This window comes from Mustelus asterias, unplaced genomic scaffold (genome assembly GCF_964213995.1).
Source record: "Mustelus asterias unplaced genomic scaffold, sMusAst1.hap1.1 HAP1_SCAFFOLD_282, whole genome shotgun sequence".
NCBI classification, from domain to species: Eukaryota; Metazoa; Chordata; class Chondrichthyes; order Carcharhiniformes; family Triakidae; genus Mustelus; species Mustelus asterias.
The window spans coordinates 218,567-231,338 of NW_027590247.1; the positions used below are offsets into that span (position 1 = coordinate 218,567).

Here is a 12,772-nt window from a genome sequence, read left to right on the forward strand (position 1 = left end):
CCTCCTGCTCCCTTCTTTCTAAAGTTAAAGTTTATTTATTAGTCACAAGTAATGCTTACATTAACACTGCAATGAAATCACTGTGAAATTTCCCTAGTCACTACAATCCAAGTCAATGCACCAACCAGCACATCTTTCAGAATGTGCGAGGAAACCAGAGCACCCAGAGGAAACCCACACAGACACAAGAGAGAATGTGCAAACTCCACATAGACAGTGAATTAAGCCAGGAATTGAACCCAGATCCCTGGTGCTGTGAAGTAGCAATGCTGACCACTGTGCTACCATGCCACTTGTTCTAGTAACTGTTTTCCTTGAAGTGAAGGCTGATACTTTATCCCTGAGTGGTACACGGGCTCCCGAGGCTGCCCTTTCTGTGGCCTCGTGGAGTCCGTGGACCATGTCTACGTTCTGTGTTTTAGGCTGCACACCCTTTTTGGTTTCCTCAAACACCTTTTACTGATGTTTTGTTTGCACTTCAGTCCCACGCTCCTGATCTACGGGCACCTGGTGCGGAGAGGGGCGGGTCGGGATGCCGACCTCCTCGTGAACCTGCTCCTGGGCCTGGCGAGACGCGCCATCAATAGGTCCAGGCAGCGGGCGATCGACGGGGCCGTCCATCCCGACTGTCTGCCCCTCTACCGCGGCTACATTCGCGGCCAGGTGTCTCTGGAGAGGGAGCATGCGGTGTCCACGGGCGCGGTTGACGCCTTCCGCGACCGCTGGGCGCCGCAGGGGCTGGGGTGTGTTATCGACCCCGATAATCACCTTTTGGTTTGACGTTTTAAGTTTCCTTTCGACTTTGATTTTGGTTCGGGCTGTTCCCCCTTCCTTTTGGGGAGCCGCCCCTTTTACTTTGTCCCTAAGTTAATTTGAGTTCGTTTACTTGATTGGTGCCGAAAAAGCTACTTGATTGGTGCCGAAAGAGCTACCTGTTTCCAGATTTAAGATAATTAAGGCAAAGCCTCAGTTGGCTGTTGTTAGCTCCTCCCCCTGGCCTTCACTGATTGGCTGCCCTATGATGGGATAGGGAGTGGCATAGCATCAATAAAGGCAGGGGGAATACAGAGTGCAAACATATCATTCCTTTCCTATCTGAGGTATATGTTTAGTTAGAGACAACAGGTGGTATTTGGCAAGAGAAAGGAATGGGTTTTGTTTAAAGTGATTATGTTGAGTTCTTCTGTAATTTTAGACAATGGTGATATTTGTTGGGTGTGTTTCTAACTTTACTTTGAGTTGGTTTTTGTTGAACTATGTTTGTGTTGTGAACTTTTTGAAAGTTCTAGCAGGTGGAGTGAAGACTGATATTAATTTGATAATTAGTCTAAAATGTGCTGTTTGTGTTTATATTTTTCTTTCTCTCTGCCTTTCAGTCAGCTCCTGTAGATTTTAAACTATGGCTGATGATGAGGTTGCAGCTCTGGTGGTTGACAATGGATCTGGGATGTGTAAGGCTGGCTTTGCAGGAGATGATGCCCCCCGGGCTGTGTTCCCCTCCATTGTGGGACGGCCCCGTCACCAGGTGAGCTCTTCAACTCATAAATTGGAAGTTAGTCTTTTTGATCCTCCAGCGTTTGGGGGATCGGACCCTCTGACTCTTGTAACTAAAGTATAATTTTCTAGATTGCTGTTTTAAGCAGGATGTGGTGGTATGTTTCTTTGCTGTTGCTTAGTGTGATGTGGTAACCAGTGTGGTAATTATAGTTTAGGATTCTAACTAATCCCTAGTTTCCATAGAAACTGATTTTAAACTCTGAGGAACTGAAACCTGAGCTGTCTTTGTGGCCAGAATGGAGTTGAAGGAACTGTCTTTGGCTATATACCTATAGTTTATTTTCTAGCCTGTTGTCTATTGCAGTCGAAAGCAAGTGTTTGACTGTTACTTCTCCCCTAAAATTCCTGTGAATCTCCACATCTCCTAATCAAACTGATCTGATTTAAGCCTGTAATTAGCAGATTGGTCTGTGTCAAATGGAGAACAGGAGGAGGCTGTTCAACCATGATTGGATTGAATAGCAGGCCTATAACCCCTCCACCCAAGCTGCTGTAAACCTCATCCAGTAATCTACTATTTTTGGGTTTTGAAATTCCTAATTGACCCCTGAGCTTGTGAAACTTGATTTGTCTTCTGACATTGCCCCTTAATGGCCTATCCCTTTCTCCCCATTACCTTCTGCCAAATAATTTCTTGATATTTGTAAGTTGAATCATCTAAATTCCAAGTCTGGTGTTGGCTATAACCCTGCTATATAGTGGCAGGACAATGTCCAGATCATTCTGCAATCTATTTGTTGCTTACTCTAATTCTCCCTAAGATGGAGAGTTGTTACCTTGGACTACTGTAACCCATGTGGTCTATGTACATCCACAGTGCTATTATAGAGGTCAGATTTTGACCTCTAGGTGATGTGTGACTTGGAAGAGGTAACTGCAATTAATGTTGTCTTCCTTCTCCTTTGATAGTAGAGGTCATGCTTTGGAAGGTGCTGGTGCTGCAGTGCATCTTGTAGATGGTACACTGCTGCTACTTTTCTGTTCTGGGGAATTAAATTGATGGGTGGGGTAGCAACTGTCCTGAATGGTGTCAAGCTGGTGTTGGAGCAGCACGCATCCAGGCAAGTGGAGAATATCTATCTCTGCTGTAAAGTGGAGGTAAATTAAGGATTCCTAGTCTTTGACATGGCTCTTGTAAATGTCTGCTCGACAAGACTAACAATCAATGTAGGTGAATGGAATGCAAAGCACTCTGGGGATCTGCCCAAAGTTGTATGCAACTGAAACAACACGTGAGAATTCCAACCTGGTGTCTGAATATTCCACTTGAGACCAAGTAATGATATGTATTTTCTATATTTGGAATAAACTCCCAATGAGCCCAAGGAATGTCACAAGTGCATTAATGTAGATGGGCCAGAGGTGATCAAAGCACACAGTGACACTTCCTTTTAATAAATGTTCCTGCCTTTTAATTGCTAGAATGAGGTCCCTGATGGTGTCATCAAGATTTGCCCAAGTTTGTGAATTAATCCTTTTGTTTCATTCCCCATTCTAGGGAGTGATGGTTGGAATGGGTCAGAAAGACAGTTACGTTGGTGATGAAGCTCAGAGCAAGAGAGGCATTCTGACCCTGAAGTACCCAATCGAGCATGGGATTGTGACCAACTGGGATGACATGGAGAAGATCTGGCACCACACCTTCTACAATGAACTGCGAGTGGCCCCAGAGGAGCACCCTGTTCTCCTCACAGAGGCACCTCTCAACCCCAAAGCCAACCGGGAGAAGATGACCCAAATCATGTTTGAGACCTTCAACGCACCAGCCATGTATGTTGCCATTCAGGCTGTGTTGTCCTTGTATGCCTCTGGCCGTACAACTGGCATTGTGTTAGATTCTGGTGATGGTGTTTCCCACACTGTGCCAATTTATGAAGGGTATGCCTTGCCTCATGCCATCCTGAGATTAGATCTGGCTGGCCGGGATCTCACTGAATATGCAGTGAAGATCCTGACTGAACGTGGCTACTCCTTCACTACCACGGCTGAGAGGGAGATTGTACGTGACATCAAGGAGAAACTTGCCTACGTGGCCCTAGATTTTGAATCTGAGATGCAGACAGCCGGCTCCTCTTCAGCCTTGGAGAAAAGTTATGAGCTCCCTGATGGTCAAGTCATTACCATTGGTAATGAGCGTTTCAGGTGCCCAGAAGCTCTTTTCCAACCATCCTTCCTTGGGATGGAGTCTGTTGGGATCCATGAGACCTGTTTCAATAGCATCATGAAATGTGATGTAGATATCAGGAAAGATCTGTATGCCAACACTGTCTTGTCTGGTGGGACCACCATGTTCTCAGGTATTGCTGATCGGATGCAGAAGGAAATCACAGCCTTGGCTCCGAGCACAATGAAGATAAAGATCATTGCTCCACCTGAGAGGAAGTATTCAGTGTGGATCGGAGGCTCCATCTTGGCTTCACTCTCCACCTTCCAGCAAATGTGGATCAGTAAGCAGGAGTATGATGAGTCTGGCCCCTCCATAGTCCATCGCAAGTGTTTCTAACTTGCTGTAGGATTCTGTAGCTGTTTCAAGTTAATCCACTTGTAATAAAACCATCAGCCTCTGCTTATCACAGATCTTTAACTCTGCCCATAGGCCAGTGTGATTTATTCCTTTCCAGATATCCTTTTCAGCAACTAACTTGTGAATAGGAACCATGTTTGGGAATAGAAAACAAATCTATTGTTTTCTAAAATGAGGGGTAGGATTTTAAAGGAGGTTCACTCTCTTATTTTGGGGTGAAGAGGAACAAACCTATTTCTCAAGGCCTCGATGCAGAAGGTTTGACTTGTCATGAATTTACTTGATCTGTAAAATCCAAACACTGAAATAAATGGTTTTCTATTGCCTGATGTAATGTTTTGATCACTTCTCTCCAAGCAAAGCTCTGAAATCATGCCTGTCAATGTCTCCTTGGATTGAGGATTTCAAATGGATTTTTCTATTTGAAAAGAGCCAGCTCCAGTCAGCATGGTGAAACCTGAGTTTTACAGTAGAGGCTCTTGATCTGTGCTGACCATCAAACACTATCTATTCCAATCCTGTTTTCCAGCACTCTGTCCGTAGCCTTGTATGCAATGGCATGTTAAGGGCTCCCAGCTCTACCTCTCATTTCATTTCTCTCTGTTTTCTGCTCTAATGACATCAACCCCCCCCCCCCCCCCTCCAATAGCTGAAACACTCCTGAGCCAGCAATATTCTGAGCCTTCTATACTCTTTTTTTTGTGCAAGCACATCCATTCATCCATCCTGTATGATGTGACTAGGACTGCACACAGTACTCTAGCTGTGGCCTAACAAATGTTTTAGATAGCCAAATCATAGAATAAGCAATGGAGCTATTAAAGGCTAGTATCCCATATGCCTTTTTAGTTATCTAATCTATCTGTCCTGAGTCCTTCAGCGATCTACGGACATGCTGTAGTACTCTGTACTTCCTAGCATCCTATTGTTCATTGTGTATTCCCTTGCCATCTTAGTCCTTCCAAGGTGTATCACCTCACACTCTTCAGGGTTAAATTCCATTTTCCACTGTTCTGCCCATCTGTAACATGCTGTGGTCTAAGGCTTTCCTCCTCACTATTTACCACACTACCAATTTTGGCAGCTGCAAACTTGCTGATTGATCTAGAGATCATTCATGTACAGTACGAACAGCAAGGGACCCAGCACTGATCCCTATGGTACACCACTAGACACAGGCTTCTAGTCACAAAAACAACCTTTGACAATTACTCTGCCTTCTACCACTAAGCTAATTTTAGATCCAAATTGCCCTTGTCAAAAGCCTTACAGTTAATGTGGACTATATCTTGCACATTTTATCTCAAAAGTTGTAAGACGTGATCTGCCTCCTGACAGCTATGCTGACTATCCAGGATTAATCCTACCATCTCAGTATCCCTCCGGATTATTTCCTATCACCAGTCCTGTGGCCAGAGGGTTAGAAAATTGGCATTAAGGTTGTGGGATCAAGCACCAATCCAGGACTTGAGTGCAAAAATCTAGGTTGCTGCTGTGTTGTCACCAAACCAATGCCCCATCTGGATGGGTGGGGGGAAAAGGACCCATGGCATGAAAGAGTACTGCTGTTTAAATCCTCTAACACGGAAAGTGGCTATTTGGTCCATTGAGTCAATGCTGGCTCTTCATGAAACAATGCAATCAGTCACATTCCCTACTTAATCCATATAAGATGTCATAGAAACCTACAGTGCAGAAGGAGGCCATTTGGCCCATTGAGTCTACATTTACAACAATTCCACCCAGGCCCTATCCTCATAATCCCATGTATTTACCCTGCTAATCACCCTGACATTAAGGGGCAATTTAGCATAGCCAACCAACTCAACCCCACATCTGGAGTTATCCTCCAGTGCCTAACATTTTTAAAAATCATTGTCTCTGCTTCTACCAGGTGCCAGGTCATCACTCCCTCTTCCTCCAATTTCCCCCTGCATCTCTTTCCAAAACCTTAACTCAAATCCCTTGTATCTTGCATCAGATAAGAGTAGCTTTTCTTCTGCTTATCCAGATAAATAGAACCAAAGAAAAGTTACAGTGCAGAAAGAGGCCTTCAGTCCACCTATGCCAAGAAAAGTAACTGGCTAATTATTTTAATCCCACTTTCCACCACCTGCTCTGTCACTTTGCAAGTTCCAGCACTCAGATACAGATCGAGGTACCTCTCTAAATGAATTAAGAGGTTTCAGCCTCAAACACCAATTCAGGCAGTGAAATCCAGATGCCCACCACCCTCTGGGTGGAAAGGTTTTCCTCGTGTCCTGTAATCATTCTACCAATCACCTTTGCCCCCAGTGTAATTGACTCCTCAGCGAGGGGATTTATCCACCTTTAGGGATGTCAGTCCATCCGTTGCTTCCCCTCTCAGTATGATTATGTTTAATATTTCACACTCTTTAGAATGTCTGAATTGTCCCTCTCCTTCGGAAAGACAGAGAAAAGTACTCATCGAGAATCGTCAAAGATCTCAAAATCGCAAATACAGAAGTGAGAATGAGCTGATAGGAGTTTGCAGCCACATTTCCAACTTTACAACAGTGACTGTTTCCATGGGATGATAGCAACTTTCGTACCTGATGCGCGATTGATTCACACGGGAGGCTAGGACGTACCCGGGAATAAAGGCTTTTATTCACAACAAGATTGGAGCACACTACTTAACAATATTATCCCAGACTAAGGGCTACTAGGAAGTAGCAGTGACCTTTATACTCCTGTAAGAAGGTGGAGCCGAACGGAGTGTACCACATAAACAATAATAACAGGTGGAACACCCAAACCCTAACCCCAAGAGTAACATGTGTACAAGTACCCATAGTGGTAACCATCTATGGTTCACCACATTCACCCCTCCTTTAAAAACAAAGGCCGGTGGGGTAAGGAGACAATACGAACTGTCCACATGTTCACAAGTTCAGCCGTATCGGGGGTCCGCACCGTCTCTGCGACCTCCGCAGCACTGGCTCCAGTGCCGGTTCTGGTGACCGTGGTGACGACCCTTTCTCCGAGGTGGTGTCCACTGACTCCTCCAGTTCCTCACACGCCTGTTGACCTCGAGGTGGCGACAATCTCCTGGACTCAGGTAAGCTGTACACGGGAGTAAGAGGATTAAGTTGAGGTCCCGATGCTGCTCGCGCCGTGTCAGGAGGGGAGAGAATGGGCAAAGGAATCCTAATGTGGAGATGCCGGCGTTGGACTGGGGTAAACACAGTAAGAAGTCTCACAACACCAGGTTAAAGTCCAACAGATTTATTTGGTAGCAAATACCATAAGCTTTTGGAGCACTGCTCCTTCGTCAGATGGAGTGGAAATGTGCTCTCAAACAGTGCACAGACACAGAAATCAAGTTACAGAATAGAACAAAGAACAATACAGCACAGGAACAGGCCCTTCGGCCCTCCAAGCCCGCGCCGCTCCCTGGTCCAAACTAGACCATTCTTTTGTATCCCTCCATTCCCACTCCGTTCATGTGGCTGTCTAGATAAGTCTTAAACGTTCCCAGTGTGTCCGCCTCCACCACCCTCTGTGTAAAATATGTCCGTCTGATATCTGTGTTAAACCTCCCCCCCTTCACCTTGAACCTATGACCCCTCGTGAACGTCACCACCGACCTGGGGCAAAGCTTCCCACCGTTCACCCTATCTATGCCTTTCATAATTTTATACACCTCTATTAAGTCTCCCCTCATCCTCCGTCTTTCCAGGGAGAACAACCCCAGTCTACCCAATCTCTCCTCATAACTAAGCCCCTCCATACCAGGTAACATCCTGGTAAACCTCCTCTGTACTCTCTCCAAAGCCTCCACGTCCTTCTGGTAGTGTGGCGACCAGAACTGGACGCAGTATTCCAGATGCGGCCGAACCAACGTTCTATACATCTGCAACATCAGACCCCAACTTTTATACTCTATGCCCCGTCCTATAAAGGCAAGCATGCCATATGCCTTCTTCACCACCTTCTCCACCTGTGACGTCACTTTCAAGGATCTGTGGACTTGCACACCCAGGTCCCTCTGCGTATCTACACCCTTTATGGTTCTGCCATTTATCATATAGCTCCTCCCTACATTATTTCTACCAAAATGCATCACTTCGCATTTATCAGGATTGAACTCCATCTGCCATTTCTTTGCCCAAATTTCCAGCCTATCTATATCCTTCTGTAGCTTCTGACAATGCTCCTCACTATCTGCAAGTCCTGCCAATTTTGTGTCGTCCGCAAACTTACTGATCACCCCAGTTACACCTTCTTCCAGATCATTTATATAAATCACAAACAGCAGAGGTCCCAATACAGAAATCAAGTTACAGAATACTAATTAGAATGCAAATCTCTACAGCCAGCCAGGTCTTAAAGATACAGACAATGTGGGTGGAGGGAGCATTCAACACAGGTTAAAGAGATGTGTATTGTCTCCAGATAGAACAGCTAGTGAGATTCTGCAAGACCAGGGGCAAGCTGTGGGGGTTACTGATAATATGACATAAATCCAACATCCTGGTTTAGGCCGTCCTCATGTGTGCGGAGCTTGGCTATCAGTTTCTGCTCAGCGACTCTGCGCTGTCGTGTGTCGTGAAGGCCGCCTTGGAGAACGCTTACCTGAAGATCCAAGGCTGAATGCCCGTGACTGCTGAAGTGCTCCCCCACAGGAAGAGAACAGTCTTGCCTGGTGATTGTCGAGCGGTGTTCATTCATCCGTTGTCGTAGCGTCTGCATGGTTTCCCCAATGTACCATGCCTCGGGACATCCTTTCCTGCAGCGTATCAGGTAGACAACATTGGCCGAGTTGCAAGAGTAGGTACCGTGTACCTGGTAGATGGTGTTCTCACGTGAGATGATGGCATCAGTCCTGCTTCCAACACCATCTCTGACAACATAGAAACAAAATTGATGACTTCAAAATAGTTACTGCGTACACTCAACAATTATACAGTGGTTAACACTTCTGGCTCACAGTGCCAGGGACCTGGGTTCAATTCCCAGATTGGATCACTGTCTGTGCAGAATCTGCACGTTCTCCCCCTGTATGCATAGGTTTCCTTCCACAGTCCGAAAGATGTGCTGGTTAGGGTGCATTGGCCAGACTAAATTCTCCCTCAGTGTACCCGAACAGGCACCGGAGTGTGGCGACTTGGGGATTTTCACAGTAACTTCATTGCAGTGTTAATGTAAACCTACTTGTGACACTAATAAATAAACTTTTAAAATATCTTGCAAATGATTAATCAAGCCACTTTATTATCCATAAGGACATTTTTTGGGATAAATTGCTTGTTTGAAAAATATATACTTTTAAAAAAGTAACCCTGTCAGATACCTAAATTTCATTAATTTCATGTATTTAAACATTCATTCAGATTACATCCAGAAAAGTCTGTTTGTCCAATACCCTTTCTGCCTAATTCAATAATCTCCATCTTTCACAAAACAATAACATCAGGTGTGAGACACAAAAAGGATAGCACTCAACTTTTATAAGCAAGCTGTTATGGGGATGTACTAGTTGGAGACAGTAAGAGTATTGATAGGCAGAGGGATCTGGGTGTACAGGTACACAGGTCACTGAAAGTGGCAAACGCAAGGTAGTTATAAAGGCATACGACATGCTTGCCTTCATCGGCTGGGGCATTGAGTTTAAAAATTGGCAAGTTGTGTTGCAGCTTTATAGAACCTTAGTTAGGCCGCACTTGGAATATAGTGTTCAATTCTGGTCACCACGCTACCAGAAGGATGTGGAGGTTTTGGAGAGGATACAGAAAAGATTTACCAGGATGTTGCCTGGTATGGAGGGCATTAGCTATGAGGAGAGGTTGGAGAAACATGGTTTGTTCTCACTGAAACGACGGAGGCTCAGCGGCAACCTGATAGAAGTCTACAAGATTATGAGGAGCATGGAGAGAGTGGATAGTCAGAAGCTTTTTCCCAGGGTGGAAGAATCAATTACTAGGGGGCACAGGTTTAAGGTGCGAGGGGCAAGGTTTAAAGGAGATGTACGAGGCAAGTTTTCACACAGAGGGTAGTGGGTGCCTGGAACTCGCTGCCAGAGGAGATAGTGGAAGCAGATACAATAGTGAGTTTTAAGGGGCATCTGGACAAATACATGAATAAGATGGGAATGGAGGGATATGGTCCCCGGAAGGGTAGGGGGTTTTAGTTCAGTCGGGCAGCATGGTCGGTGCAGGCTTGGAGGGCCGAAGGGCCTGTTCCTGTGCCGTAATTTTCTTTGTTCTTTTCTTTGTTCTTAATAAAAGGTGGAAACGCTTGAAGGTGATATCTACACCATATGCTATTATGTCAAAGGTGGAAGCTGACTTGAAGCGACTGGTGAAGGTGGGAGTCTTGCAATCTGTCAGCATTAGTGAATGGGCCATGCCAATAGTTCCAATTATCAAGGAGGATGGATTCATAAGGATTTGCAGACTCTTCAACGTCACCACTAATCCAGTGTTAGTACGGAACAATACCCATTACCCCACATCAAAGACCTGTTTGCAGGATTGACAGAAAGCCAACATTTTAGCAAAATCGACCTGAGCAAGCCATGAATGTGGACGAGAAGTCACAGGAACTTCTAACAATCGTGACACATAAAGGCTTGTTCTGGTACTGAAGGTTGTCTTTAAGTATCACCTCAGCATCAGCATGGTTTCAATTTTTTATTTGATTTTGCACCCCATCTTGGGCTTGATCTGACGCTTCATCTAAGACAAAAAGCCAAGATGGTTTTGAAGAATTGCATCAGGTGACGCCTCAGTTAAACCTCATCCTATCGCTATCCTGATCACCGACTCTCCCCTGCCAAGGGATCAGATCCTGAGTGGACTGAGCGGAGTCCAGTGTTATCTGGATGACAACCTAGTCTCTGGAGAAGATGACCAGAAACATCTTCGAAACGTGGATGCCACTCTGCAGAGATTGGAAGACTGTGGTCTGAGAGTTCACAAGGACAATTCTGAGATCTTCAAGTCCTCTTTTGAGTATTTAGGACATGTGATTGACTCCATCGGCCTTCACAAATCCCCTTCAAAGGTTACGTTTATTACAGAGACACCTGCACCCCAGAATATGAACCAGCTGTGTTTCTTTCTGGCCTGTTGTAAGAACCATAGAACCATAGAAAATTACAGCTCAGAAACAGGTGTTTTGGCCCTTCTTGTCTGTGCCGAACCATTTTTTGCCTAGTCCCACTGACCTGCACTTGGACCATATCCCTCCACACCCCTCTCATCCATGAACCCGTCCAGGTTTTTCTTAAATGTTAAATACATGATAAAGTGGCATTTACCACTTTATCCGGCAGCTCATTCCACACTCCCACCACTCTCTGCGTGAAGAAGCCCCCCCTAATGGTGTGGGATAGAGGGAAAGTGTGGGATAGAGGGAAAGTTGGCCGATTGGATAGGTAACTGGCTGTCTGATCGAAGACAGAGGGTGGTGGTGGATGGAAAATTTTCGGACTGGAGGCAGGTTGCTAGCGGAGTGCCGCAGGGATCGGTGCTTGGTCCTCTGCTCTTTGTGATTTTTATTAATGACTTAGAGGAGGGGGCTGAAGGGTGGATCAGTAAATTTGCTGATGACACCAAGATTGGTGGAGTAGTGGATGAGGTGGAGGGCTGTTGTAGGCTGCAAAGAGACATAGATAGGATGCAAAGCTGGGCTGAAAAATGGCAAATGGAGTTTAACCCTGATAAATGTGAGGTGATTCATTTTGGTAGGACTAATTTAAATGTGGATTACAGGGTCAAAGGTAGGGTTCTGAAGACTGTGGAGGAACAGAGAGATCTTGGGGTCCATATCCACAGATCTCTAAAGGTTGCCACTCAAGTGGAGAGAGCTGTGAAGAAGGCATATAGTGTGTTAGCTTTTATTAACAGGGGGTTGGAGTTTAAGAGCCGTGGGGTTATGCTGCAACTGTACAGGACCTTGGTGAGACCGCATTTGGAATATTGCGTGCAGTTCTGGTCACCTCACTATAAGAAGGATGTGGAAGCGCTGGAAAGAGTGCAGAGGAGATTTACCAGGATGCTGCCTGGTTTGGAGTGTCGGTCTTATGAGGAAAGGTTGAGGGAGCTGGGGCTGTTCTCTCTGGAGCGGAGGAGATTGAGGGGAGACTTAATAGAGGTTTATAAAATGATGAAGGGGATAGATAGAGTGAACGTTCAAAGACTATTTCCTCGGGTGGATGGAGCTATTACAAGGGGGCATAACTATAGGGTTCATGGTGGGAGATATAGGAAGGATATCAGAGGTAGGTTCTTCACGCAGAGAGTGGTTGGGGTGTGGAATGGACTGCCTGCAGTGATAGTGGAGTCAGACACTTTAGGAACATTTAAGCGGTTATTGGATAGGCACATAGAAATCATAGAAACCCTACAGTGCAGAAGGAGGCCATTCGGCCCATCGAGTCTGCACCGACCACAATCCCACCCAGGCCCTACCCCCACATATTTTACCCGCTAATCCCTCTAACCTACACATCTCAGGACTCTAAGGGGCAATTTTTTAACCTGGCCAATCAACCTAACCCGCACATCTTTGGACTGTGGGAGGAAACCGGAGCACCCGGAGGAAACCCACGCAGACACGAGGAGAATGTGCAAACTCCACACAGACAGTGACCCGAGCCGGGAATCGAACCCGGGACCCTGGAGCTGTGAAGCAGCAGTGCTAACCACTGTGCTACCGTGCCGC

The 12,772-nt window shown here is 45.7% G+C and overlaps 1 protein-coding gene across 2 annotated transcripts; it reads left to right on the forward strand.

The window, feature by feature from the left end:
• The first annotated feature begins 1,023 nt into the window (after nt 1-1,023).
• Nucleotides 1,024-4,410, forward strand: LOC144486061 (actin, adductor muscle-like). Of its 2 annotated transcripts, none has more exons than XM_078204164.1 (3): nt 1,024-1,100; nt 1,377-1,525; nt 3,056-4,409. In XM_078204164.1, exons 2-3 carry the CDS (start codon nt 1,400-1,402, stop codon nt 4,058-4,060), a joined length of 1,131 nt encoding a protein of 376 aa, XP_078060290.1. In that variant the 5' UTR covers nt 1,024-1,100; nt 1,377-1,399; the 3' UTR covers nt 4,061-4,409. The 2 variants fall into 2 exon arrangements, with proteins under 2 accessions (XP_078060290.1, XP_078060291.1); XM_078204165.1 differs by having other exon boundaries at nt 1,094-1,215; nt 3,056-4,410.
• The last annotated feature ends 8,362 nt before the right edge of the window (nt 4,411-12,772 follow it).

What these genes read in the sequence shown, in the direction of transcription:
- LOC144486061 (XM_078204164.1), top strand. Translation starts at nt 1,400, where the DNA reads ATGGCTGATGATGAGGTTGCAGCTCTGGTGGTTGACAATGGATCTGGG. An exon ending in TGGGACGGCCCCGTCACCAG is followed by an intron (nt 1,526 to 3,055) that starts GTGAGCTCTTCA and finishes TCCCCATTCTAG; the next exon opens with GGAGTGATGGTTGGAATGGG.